The sequence below is a fragment of the Gordionus sp. m RMFG-2023 genome, chromosome 2 (assembly GCF_954871325.1).
Source record: "Gordionus sp. m RMFG-2023 chromosome 2, tfGorSpeb1-WG-v2, whole genome shotgun sequence".
NCBI classification, from domain to species: Eukaryota; Metazoa; Nematomorpha; class Gordioida; order Chordodea; family Parachordodidae; genus Gordionus; species Gordionus sp. m RMFG-2023.
The window spans coordinates 12,109,411-12,122,554 of NC_088776.1; the positions used below are offsets into that span (position 1 = coordinate 12,109,411).

The window sequence follows — 13,144 nt, forward strand, 5'->3', positions numbered from 1 at the left end:
GAAATGTTTATTCAATTTTAGATATAATTCCTGCTTTCTTGAGCTCCTCAACTAGCTCTCCGTTTTTGTGCATTTGTAAAAGAATATCACACCCACCAATAAATTCTTTATTTATATAAATCTGAGGTATCGTAGGCCAATTTGAATATTCTTTAATAGCTGTTTTTTTAAAAACAATGTAATTAAATGTTAAATTTTATTAACCATTTCGAATTTTTTCGTTTTCAAGAACATCAATATCGTAAATGTCAACACCATGCATTTCAAATATTTTAGCAACAGCATTACTAAAGCCACATTTGGGCGATTCCTTAGTTCCTTTCATAAATACTACAACTTTTTTGGGAGCTTTATCTATTAGATTTTGTATGCATTGAGAATTTTTGGTGTTTGTACAAAAGTATTTCAGAAAATATCCATGTGAATATGAAAAATTTTTATAAAAATTTATCATTTTGAATGAATGCATGGTTTGTGAGGTTGATTCTGGGTTTTAAGGAGTCAACCAGATGTTACATTGAATAAGTAATATTTTAAATATATTTAAAAATTGTTATCAAATATTTAAGCCTTGAGGTAAAGTTGTTAAACTTATATATGGTACAATAGCTGAACTTAGTTATTTGGAGTTAATCTCCCATCAAGCCTAAGATTTTCATCAAAGTAGAAAAGTAAAGGAATTAATAATAGTGTATGATGATTTTTTAAATTTTTTAAGGCTTAAAAAATATAAAAAATATATAATATAAAAATATATAACTTATTTCTATCATATTTAAAATTATAAAAATCTTTGAAAGATGATTATTCCTTACCTTTTTAGGATACGGTTCAAACATTTAAATCGATTTGTTTTTACATGGAATTCTATATATCATTTAAAGGTTATTTCAACATCTATTCAGTTTACAAAAAAATTATATTTACCTATCTCAATCAAGGTTTTAAATTATCAAACTTTTTTTGGTTCTTTAAATGAAACTATTTCTATTTCTAATATCTTAAAATAATATTTAACTTATATTTCATATTTTTATTTATAATATAATTGCTTAATATATTTGCACTATATAGTCATAGGTTTCTATACTGTTTGGTGAAATGGACATATGCACATTCATTAAAATCCTTAAAAAAATTATATTTTAAGAATTAAGAATTTAAAAAGATAGCTGCCACCTACCTTCTATAGCTACTCATCTATATAGGATATAATATTTTTGCCTTAATATATCTTGGCTCAGCAACTTTACGTTATTCAATTTTTAATAATTAGTTATACTCAAGGATTTTAAATATTTTTGACCTTAATCTATTCTTAAAGATTCTATATTTAATTGTTAGACATAATTAATTTAAATAATGAAAAAATAGAAATTCATGGGTAAAAACATTGTTTTAGTAAGGATTTGTAAGCATAGGATCCATATTTTGATATCAAACAAATTATTAATTAGGTCATCACTAATATAAAGATTAGATATTTGAAGTTGAGGTAGCAGAGTTCAATAAAAAAATGATAAAGATGTTTAATGAAATACTAATTGGTCTACCTTGCTAGTTTTCTGTTAAAAAAGATTCCCCTTGCCCTCCAAGTACAACTTTGCAGTAAAAATTCTGGTTAGAATTACCCAGATTAGATATTTGAGGTTGAGGTAGCAAAGTTCAATAAAAAAATAAGATGTTTAATGAAATACTAATTGGTCCATCTTGCTAGTTTTCTATTAAAAAAGATTCCCCTTGCCCTCCAAGTACAACTTTGCAGTAAAAATTCTGGTTAGAATTACCCAATCTCATTTATGATTATAATAGATAAAGAGAGTAATGAGTGGGAAATTTCCCCTGTAAATTTTATTCATTTTTCGCTAAGACTATCTAATACTTAAAAAGATTTTTAGCCACATTTGTAATTTTCTATTATAAAGAAGCTTATTTTGTGTCTTTTGATAAAATTTTCAAATGAAATTTTTTGATGTTTTGGATACAGTAGTTTAAGGAACCAAGTCTATGTAGCCTTTTAACCAGAGTTGTTAAACCATACTTTTAAAAGTAATGCGCTACTGCTATTGTTATTTTCCAAAAAAAAGTATGACACTACCCCTATCGCAACTCATCAAAAAAAATAGTATGCTATTTTACTATTTTTTAAAAATAACTTTGGCTTCTTTTTAAAAAAACAATTTAGAAATAAATTTGTTTTATTCTTTTCTTATAATGTAATTGTACATTATATAATACATAAAAATTAACATTTCTAAATATTTAAATCTAGTGAGTTTTGATTATAAAAAAAATTATGTAAAAAGATTATAATTTAAAAAATAAAAATAACTATTTATGGTAATATTCATTTTTTATTTATTTTGTTGCATTTTATAATAAAATCATTTACTATACTACATCCACAACTCTAGAGTTACAATCATATAAGTTTTGTCTTACTAAATAATCTCACAACACTAGCACTTGAGGGCCAGTATTTACTTTTATATACATATTTTTAATATAATAAAAATTATTGAGTATTTTTAGATTTAAAAAACGTGTATAGGGGATTTTTTAGCATCCTTAATTTCAAAAAATTATCAATGGAAGTCGTTTTTGTGGTTGTAACTAGGAATCTTTGTTTGGTATGAGACTATTCAGCTTTACCATAAGCCTCTCACATTGACCTTTAGCATCATCGGAATTTATATAAGAAGTTTAGTTCAAAATTGGGATGAATCAAGACAGCCAACACATTATCTTCATTGTTTAGGTTGGGGAATGTAATAGTTACAAAAATAGTGTATTCAAAATATATCAATTATAAAATGTTATAAATCTTTTAGCTTTTAACTTTAAGTTAGAATAAATTATTCAGTCAAAACCAAAACAATTATATATCATCTTAGATTTCTACCTATAAAATATTGAATTAAAAATAAATTAAACCAACTTAAATTATGGATCATTCATAATTACATTTATTTTTGCTGTGAAAATAAAATTTCCATAATACAGTAAGTAAATTTTATTTGCCTTTTCTCAATGTCTTTTAACATAGAGTTTACTAGGGGTTAGCACTAGTGTTGAATGGCTCGCTTTGAGCCGATTTTTAAAAACGCCTAACTCAATATTTTATCCAGAAAAATATTACGCAAGCCTGGAGATTTTGTTCATAGAAGGTACAAAGGTCTAGACATGTATGAAATCTCGAGGCTTAGGCAATATTTTTCTGGCTAAAATATTGAGTTAACCGTTTTAAAAATCGGCTCAAAACGAGCCGTTTAACAATACTAGCTAACACAAGTAGAGGCCTGCAAAGTAATTTTTTTGCACCGAGCCTAACCCGAGCCCAAATTTAAAAAACTTTTTTGTCCGAGCCCGACCATAGCTCGAGCACACATTTTTTAGATCAATCCGACCCGAGTCCGAATAAAATTTTTCAATTTAAGTATGAATGTTATAATAACAAAATTTTTTTTTTATATATTTATTCATCGCTACCTTAAATAAAAAATAATAAAATATGAAGTAGAAGTCTGCAAAGTTAAAACGCCATATAACATATGTCTTTTATTTTGAGTAATTATAAAAATTAATTTCTATATTTAAATAAATCCGGGCCGGGCCGGCAAATCTTTTTAAAAAATCTCGGATTCGGGCCGGGCCGGCAAAACTTTTTTAAAAAAAATTTTGGGCCGGGCCGTGCTTGAAAAATTAGGCCCGATGCAGATCACTAATTTAGAGACTAAAAAATAATTTTTTTTAAAATTTTTTAACAAAATATAATTATTACTAAAAAAAATTTTAAATAAATTCCCCCTTTTTTTTACAAATAACTTTACAAAAATACATTATTTTCTTCATATTTATTTTTCTAATGTTATTTAATTCATATAACATTTAATTAACACGTTCCAGTTGCTTTCTCAAAAACAATTTCACATTCCTTATTTTTCCAACGTTTTTGTTACCTACTTTTTTTTATCGTTATACTAATTTTCAAAATTAATTACGTTTACTCAACACATTTCTTAACCTCTTTTTTCTTCCAATATCATAATTTTTAATTTAAAAAAAAATGAATTCTACAATTTACCCCCAATCATAATTAATTATTTATCCTTGAAACACTAAATTCTATCATTTAAATCCCCCCCCCCCCCCAAAGAAACTTTTACAACACATTTTCCTAAAATTTCCTTATTTTATCCATTCCATAATTTATCGCTTTTACTCAATATATATATTCCTTACATTCACAATTTATTCTAATTTTTATCTTCCAAAACTAAATTTCTACAATTTCCCCACATTCCTATAAATCTTTTTCACTTTTCCTTAACTCCATTTTTATAAACTACTACGCACTCTTTTTTTTAAAACGTTCCTATTTCTTATTTTTTAAATCTTTCCTGGCCGTTCTCATCATTTCACTCTCAACATTATGTTATAACTAACGACTAACTGAAACATAACCAAACCATAACCTATACTATATAGCATCCAGTTAGGATCCCTCAAAAAATTATTCCTTAGATTAAGAAATATATTTTCTAAAATATCTACTTTTATAGATTTTGAAAAATATCTGAGTATATCGGTTCAGTTCATTCATCGGTTCTCCTAAGTCTTCCCATAAATTTATTAATGATAATTATCAACCTGTAGAGGTACCATTTGAATAGCGCAGCCCGGATTTTTTTCAAAAAATAATTTTCGGCCCGGCCCGGATTTTTAAAAAAAAATATTATATTTATTTAGAGTTTTTATATCTAATAATGGCGATCTAAAATATTTGGTTTTAAAATATACGGCCAGGGGTTTTTAAAAAAAAATTTTTTATGCCCGGTCAAGGTGTATTTAAAAAATCAAAACGGGCCAGGCTTAAGGCCGGGCCTGCAAGTCTCTGATAAAAATGTTTAATATTTTCTAGATATGTCGGTCGTTATATTTAAAATTTTGAATAACAACGCCCTTATCAAAATAACTCGTTATCGAAACTGTTACTATGATATATTGTGCTCCTTTTATTTCATCAATCGATGTGTATTGCATAAAATCTCAAAGCTGCACTGATTTTTTTACTTTAATATTTAATATTAATTCTTTCTCAAAATCGTTATCTGATAAGTACATTTATCTTTATGCTTTTTTTGCTGTATTTATCACCCCTTCAATAAGCTTTTACGATAACAGTGGTGTATTATATTTTTATAAATAAGGCTCTTATGTATGGAAATTTTTAGGAATTGCCAAAGATGTATCCAACAATTTTGAATGCCTATCATCGGAGTTCTCAGATATGTCTTTCTTAATAAAATAATCATTTTTGTTTTATCTTGAGAATAGTTTTGGCACTAATTTTCTATGTAGGTGTTTTATTTTTATCAATGTCTTTTTGGCTTTAAGATAACGAATGATTTATTACTCTATTTTGATTATATCCAATAGAACAACAAAAAGATAACATCTGAAAGAAAAATGAAATGAAATACGCATATAATTTGTTTATATTTGTTTCTATAAGTATATAAATGATATATTTTTTTCAGATAAACAATGCATAGTAGTTTTTTTTAGTGTTGTTAAAGTAACTAGATTTTTGCTAAAAAATAACTGTAATTAGTTAAATTTTAAAAATTGTAACTAGTAACTGTAACTAATTAAATTTCAAAAATTGTAACTAGTAACTATAAAAATTGTAATTAGTAACTCTAACTAGTTATATTTTTTGAAATGTAACTGCAAAAAGTAACTAGTTACTTAAAAAAAAATATATATAAATCTAAATAATATATTCCAGTAATTAATTTTATTTTTAATTGCAAGTAAAATAATTTTATTTTCAAATAAATTAATAAATATGGAAATGTTTTGAATTAAATCTGCACAACACTGTAACTATTTATTAAAATTATAATACTATATCTATATTCTATGTAAAAATATATAATTAAAAGAAGAGAAATTAAATAAAATAAGTATTTAGGTTTGGTCGGCGGGGCTTAATGACCCATGTATATATATATACATTTGGATCGACAAATTTTGATTGATATTCTTTGTCGTAGGTAGAAGCCTTTTTTGGATCACCTGTGATTAAACGTAACCTTTGCCCTATTGTTTTGAATAATCTTAAGGCTTGGGGTCCAAATAATCCACAGGTGTTTGTAACTACCGGAACAAACAAAAGATTATTAAGGTAGTTATATTTATTTGTTTTTGTATTTTCAGCTTTCGTGAATAAAAAGATCTGGCAAAACGATCTACACATGTATAATCCCAAGCGAGGGGCATACCTTGGTTACAAGGGATTAGCGTCATTCAATAAGGGCTGAAGCCAGAGGGTCCCAGTGTAGAAAGAATATTGGATTTCAAGATTCTATTGATGATCGAATTGATGACATAGTGCCTGGATAATTTGTCTTTTGAAAAACGCCAGTATGGGGGGGGGGTGTCTAAGACTATCGATGACAGTTTCACAAGGGACTAGTGTTGTTAAATGGCTCATTTTGAGCCAATTTTTAAAAACGGCTAACTCAATATTTTATTAGAGAAAATATTATGCACGCCTTAAGATTTTGCTCATAGGTGACACAAAGGTTTGAACATCTATTAACGAAATCTCGAGGCTTAGATAATATTTTTCTAGCTAAAATATTAATTTAGCCGTTTTAAAATCGGCTTAAATCGAGCCGATTAACAACACTACAAGGGACACATGATGTCGGCGTTACGATTTCACAAAACGAAGACCTATAACTATTCTAAGTTCTTCGTTGGTTAATAAATAAGCCTAAATTAGAACTAGGTATAGTTTCTAATCATCGTAGCCAATGTGGCATATGGCTGAGGTTGGAATTATTTGATCCAGCAAAAGAGTCGTATTTTTGTCATTCTATATACTCGGGGTTGGGTTTAAGGGGAGAAAAAGCGATGGAGATTTTCCTTGAACAGCTTTGAAGTATAAGTATTCAACGCAATGCTGTATCAATGGTAAATTCCAGTCTCTTTGTCTTAAATTTGGATATAAGCCGCTTGGAGAATCTTTGCTCCAGAGGGGTTTAATGCTGCCATATTATGTGGATTCGATAGTATCCAAGTCTCCATGTGTGTATAGAAATTTAGCAACTTAGGATAAAAAGGCTGAAATGCCTAAGTGGGGAATGGATACCTATACCACCTAGCTTTGGTAGAGTATTTTTATAATGAACCTCAAGGTCTAATAATATTTCAAAGGACATGAAAATTGTTGATGAACTAAAGGATGTAAATTTTAGGAATGAATAAAAAATATTTAAATAAATAAAAAGCCTGATGAGCAAGTAAATGTTTTATAATATTTTTCATTCTATTGAATTTGACAAGAAATTCATCTCTGAAATGAAATATAGCACTTTCACCTCCAATGGGTGAACCTAGGTGGGTAAATCTAGTTTTGTCCACTACAATAAAATTTTCAAGTGGGCAGTCCTATTCAAGAGTGTGATAAATTAATTTTAAAATAAATTTTTTAAAAAATTTATTAATTTAAAATTTTGTTTAAATGTCTGATTGTGTTCACAAAAGGATATGCAACAATAATATAATTTCCCTTCCAAATAGATTTTCTTTTCTTAAATTGTAACATTGCTAGGTTTCATAATTTTGTAACCATCAATTAATAAACCTATTTTTTAATGTTATATTTCTTTGCCTAGCACAATATATTTCATATTTTTTGCCCTCAAGTTGCTGGTAATATTTATATTTTTTTTTAAATTTTACTAAATTAGATCATAGAACTTAGTATAAGGAACGACAAAGACTTAGATTATTTTAGAATTATTTTTGAATAAACTACTAAATTAGTAATCATTACTTACTAATAAGAAAAATTTTGAGACCCGGCCCGGTTTTTTTAAAAATATATAATATTTATTTTTAATTTTTATAGAATAATGGCGATTTCAAATATTTTATTTTAAAATATACAGCCTGGCCCCGATATTTATTTTAAAAAAAATTTCAGGCCCAGTATATTTAAAAAAAATTAAAATACGTCCAAGCATAACCCCGACCGGGCTTAGGGCTGGGCCTGTAGGTCTCTAATAAATATATTATTCTTTTTTTCGTAATTATTTTTTTATATAAATAAATTGTATATTTTTTCAAATAATTGATTATTATAATTATTATATCCTAATTTTTTTTTTATTAAATAAATGAGTTTAGTAAATTATTAAATGCGTTTATGAGACTTGCTAATAATCCGTCAAGAATGACGGGGTTGAGGGGTAATTAGTTAGTTTGTATATATGGTACTAAATATGCTTTATATTAAAATTTAGGAGAAAAAGAGGTAAAGTTGTAGCAATGTAACCCGTGAGCATTAAGGGTATTAGAAATATCAAAATTTAAATTTGTGATAGGAATCATATTGGGTATTAAAAATAGAAATGCTTGAAAATTTTTTAATTTTAAATATGGACCAGACATTGGCCTGAATTTTTTTTTTCTCAAACCTGGCCAATCCATAATAATTTTGTAATTTTTTCCCAAGCCTGGAGATAGGGAAATCTCTGAAAACCATATTGTTGGAAAATTTTCTCAAGCCCACCAAAGACCATAATAATTTTGTTAGTTGAGAACTGAAATAAAATATATAAAAGTCAAAATTCATTTAAAATAAAATCAGAATATGAAAGTTGCATGGGCTTGGTTTTTAAATCAGGCTTGGCGATTTCTGCAAAAAATAAATTTCAGGCCAATGTCTAGCCCATATTTAAAATTAAAAAATTTTCAAGCATTTATATTTTATACAATATGATTTCTATCACAAATCTAAATTTTATTCTAAATATAAAATTAAATTTAAGACATTCAATAAAAATAAATGGCAAAATTTTATGAAAGTTGCATGGGACTTGGTTTTTTGATCAGGCCTGGCTATGTCTGCAAAAAAAAATTCACGGCAATATATAACCCATATTTAAAATTCAAAAATCTTAAAGTATCTCTATTTTAAATTTTATCAAATATGATTTCCATCACAAATTTAAATTTTGATATTTCTAATACATGCTCACGGTATACATTGCAACAATTTTACCTTTTTTTCTCCTAAATTTTAATATTTATATAAAATTTATTAATAAAGTATATTTAGTACCATACCATACACACAAACTAAATAATTACCCTTCAACACGTCAGCTAGTATGGTAATAAACTGCAGAATTTTAAAAATATCTGCTATTAATAATATATATATAATTAATATTTTCAATTTAATTATATTCAATTTGGTGCATGCTTAAAACATGCGACTTTGAAACGATTGGTTTTTGGTTCGACTCTCGTAGAGAGCAAAAAAATAACATTTACATTAGGAAGATACGAAAACGATCATGTTTTGATTAAGGAGATTATATATATTAGATGTATAAAGTAACTTAGTAACTAGTTACTTTTGTAATATAATTGTAACTAATAATTAGTTACATTTGTAAAATTGTAACTAGTTACCAATGTAACTAGTAACGTAACTAGTTATATTTCAAAGTAACTTTTAACAACACTAATATTTTCCCCTTAATTTTTTGGGAAATATATCAAATTTTTTTTAAATATTTTGGGATAAATAGAACTCTATAAAAAATATTCCGATACATTTCCTCCCTCCTTCCATCTCATACCCCATTCAAAAATATGAAAGTAATTTCATATTCTAGGTTCGCAGGTTTTCATGGCCTTGCAGAAAGTAAATTATTTTCCTAAAAAAGATTTTATCCTCAAAAATTTAAGCTGTCTATTTTTTTACCCTTTTTGCCATTGTAAATCCTAATATTTATCGATACTTTCCTATTAATATCATACGTTCTTCAAATGTTTGATGTATTACCACAATTTCCTTATAATTTATACTTATTTTTTCAAAAAAAAAATTCCTTTATATTGTCATTATTTATTTTATAAAATCATAATCGCCTAGCGACCTAATTTCATATATAATTTTCCCAATATTGGAATTTATTGTTGCGTAGGGGAGGGGCTTATTTCAACTTCACCTATTTGATAAAATAATATCGCAGTAATAAAGAGGAATTAATTTACATTTTTTCCCAAATAAAATATGAAAGAAAAAGAAAATTAAGCCTATTTTCTGTTAGTGGGTGCGGTTATTTATTCATTATTTAATCATTTTATTAGATAAATTATTTATAATTTTGATAAAAGGACGCCTAGAATGGTTACAGAGTCATAACAAATTCAACATCAACAGAGGCTTTTGTTTACCTTGGATATTGGCTATGAATTTCGAAGAATAGCTATGAGATTATTCTGGAAAATAACTAGTAAGCAATAAAATTTTGATAATTCCCAAATAAAGTTTAAGTTGCGCCTTTCAATTTAAAATTTTGCTAGACATTTTATGATTGAATTAAAATTTGGATTAGAAAAAAAGGAAATAAGAAAGCTAATTTATTTATTATATGCCACCAGTATAAAGGTAAATTAATTATGCAATAAAATCTCTAGCGCATGATGAGCAGTGGTGTATTGCTTAAAAATTTGGCGGGGAGAGGGGTGCTACGATTTTTATTTTATATATTAAAAGATATGATATATATTATAAATTTTTTTATTATGAATATGAAATAATATTATATTTTAAAAATAAGATAACAAAATCCCACCGATAGCTATAGAAATTTTAAAAAATATAAATATGAATTTAAAAAAATTCCATGAATCTTTCATTACTTCGTGTTCTTTGGGCTGTTCATCTTTGAAAAGATTTCATTCTCCCGCAACCATTCATTTTCCATATTTTGATACATGGATCTGGAATCTATGCTGATATCGAAGACACATTAATATTTATGAACATTAAATTTGGCAAATTATTTACTTTTAAAGTGCTCGAATATCTACCAGATCAAAATCACAAGATGAAAGCCCCTTTCGGCATAACTGCAGGATAAAGTATCTACTTAAAGAATTTTGTAAATTTATCATTAGAAATATCTTCATCGATAAGTTTTTTAAGCTCAGAAATCGTTTCATATTCATTTATTTTGAATTTTTGGTAGCTTCTTCGCTTTTCGCCAAATCGCGCATCAATGTTCTTAGGCCAATTTTTTTTTGAATAAACAGTATATCGGAAAGAATTTCTAAAATAATAAAAATTTTGATTCAAATCATTTTAGCCTCTTTTTCAAAGCTATTGCTTAAACGGGACTGCCAGTATTTTTTAGAATAATTATATAAATTGGTCTATTTTTTTTATCTTTATAAATTTTGGATTTTTTTATTAGTATATTTATAAAATAAAAATGTAATTTCTGAACCGAGGGATATATGCAAATACTTACTTACATACAACGTCTCCGTGAAAAAGTGGTAGGCGCGGGGGGGGGAAGTAAGGAAAATAGTCACTATTTGTTGATTAAAGATAAAATTAACTGGTAAAAAAAATTAAATTTATTAATAGATATTCATTTCTCATTCATTCACAAATAACATTTTAGTACATGTTGAAGCTGTATACGCTTTTGGCTAATGTTTAGAATACTAGAAACAACTAGTTGATTATTATTAACTACTGTTTATTTATTATTCCTGACCTAAATAATCATGAGGTCTATGAGTATAATTAAAATTATTTGAAATTTATTAATGATGGCTCATTATAAGATTTTTCAAATTAGTATCAGGGGGTTTGTACATCACAATGGGTGGGTAGGCTAAATATGTCTGGGGAAGAGCGCGAATTTTTTTAGGGGGTAGGGGTTAAATTTAGAAGGAGTTTGCTTCCAATAAATTATCTATCATGTAGACGCTGCCTACATTATATTTTATTGTCAACATGTTGTGGTTTATTTTTTTAATAGTCAATCAAAAATGTATCATTGGCAAAAGGACACCGAAAATATTCAAATTTTTATTTCTTTCAAAGAATATTTATTAATCTTAATAACTAATAACCTACTTACTTGAAAATTATAGATTCCTACTTATACTTTATTAAATTTGGATAACTCTTGCCTTATCGATCCTTAGAGTCGAAAAAATTCGCAGACAAGAGTTTTTTTTTTCAAAATTGCGCTATTCTTTAAATTTCAGTCTCGAGTGAGGCTATGATGATAGTTTTCGCTTAAAAATTCGGTTTAGCCATTTTAGAGTTGGCTCAAAACCTGCTAAAATGGAACTATTTCTCATCAATACTTGTCGATGGTGAATCTTCTCTACTTTAAATACAGTAGAAACGTCGGTGATTTCAAATTTATATAAAAATATTGAAAATAAAACTTTTTACTTCTCTATTTTCTATGGCTCTAAAAAAATATGAAAATTTTTTTTTATAACAATAATAAAGAGAAAATTTTTGGCAAGGGGAGGGGGCTCAGTCCATCCTCAAAATTTGGAAAGGGGGCTAAAAAATCAAAAATAATTAGCGAACCCCCCCCCCCCCCCCTCCCAACGAAATACATTTCCACATGTATCTAGCCTCCAAGAGTGAATTCTATAATAAACAATTACAGTAACCATTTTACAAATTTTGAATAGTAATTTTGCAGAAACGTTAATGAATACTTTTTTTAAAAAAAACACTATATTACTATTATAAATTTATTTTAGCCGTTAAAAGATCGAAGTTGGCCCTTTGCTTGCTTTTTCTCACGTTTGCGTTTTTCTTCCATTCTTGGTTCATTTCTTACAAAGGTAACGGTTTAATAAATTTTTTTGATCCTTTATTTTAAATATATTTTTTTATAATGAGCACTTGATGGATAAAAGGGATTCGATTAATTTTTTAAGTTGGAAAAAATATTAATACCCAATAGGAATATAATTATAAATCACTTGTTTCTTAGTTTTTAACCACCGACTCTTATAATAATGGAGCAGGAGAATAAAATTATTATCGTCAAAATCTCAATCAAATTTGCGAAATAAATACTATAATAAAAAATATTGCCAGTTAAATATACCATTTTTTTCAAAGCGGTTTTCTAAACATTTGATTTTTATAAACGATTAAATGGCGCCTAACCATAGACTTGAACTAATGTTGGAAACATGCATATTCTGTCTGGGAATGGCCTAAATCAGAGATTTGATCATAATACATATTCTATATCATATTTAAAAAGTTGTTGGCCCATTCCTC

General features: G+C 26.9%; 1 protein-coding gene across 2 annotated transcripts in view; it reads left to right on the top strand.

Annotated features, from left to right (window-relative positions):
• Nucleotides 1-804: 804 nt before the first annotated feature.
• Nucleotides 805-13,144, top strand: part of LOC135923647 (uncharacterized) — a 54,039-nt gene continuing 41,699 nt past the window's right edge. Inside the window, exons 1-3 of one of the 2 annotated variants that reach the window (XM_065458512.1) lie at nucleotides 805-884; nucleotides 10,207-10,325; nucleotides 12,613-12,696. In XM_065458512.1, coding sequence (XP_065314584.1) covers nucleotides 10,301-10,325; nucleotides 12,613-12,696 — 109 coding nt within the window. In that variant the 5' untranslated portion in view covers nucleotides 805-884; nucleotides 10,207-10,300. Of the gene's footprint in view, nucleotides 942-10,206; nucleotides 10,326-12,612; nucleotides 12,697-13,144 lie in introns of both variants that reach the window. The other variant, XM_065458513.1, reaches the window with a different exon arrangement.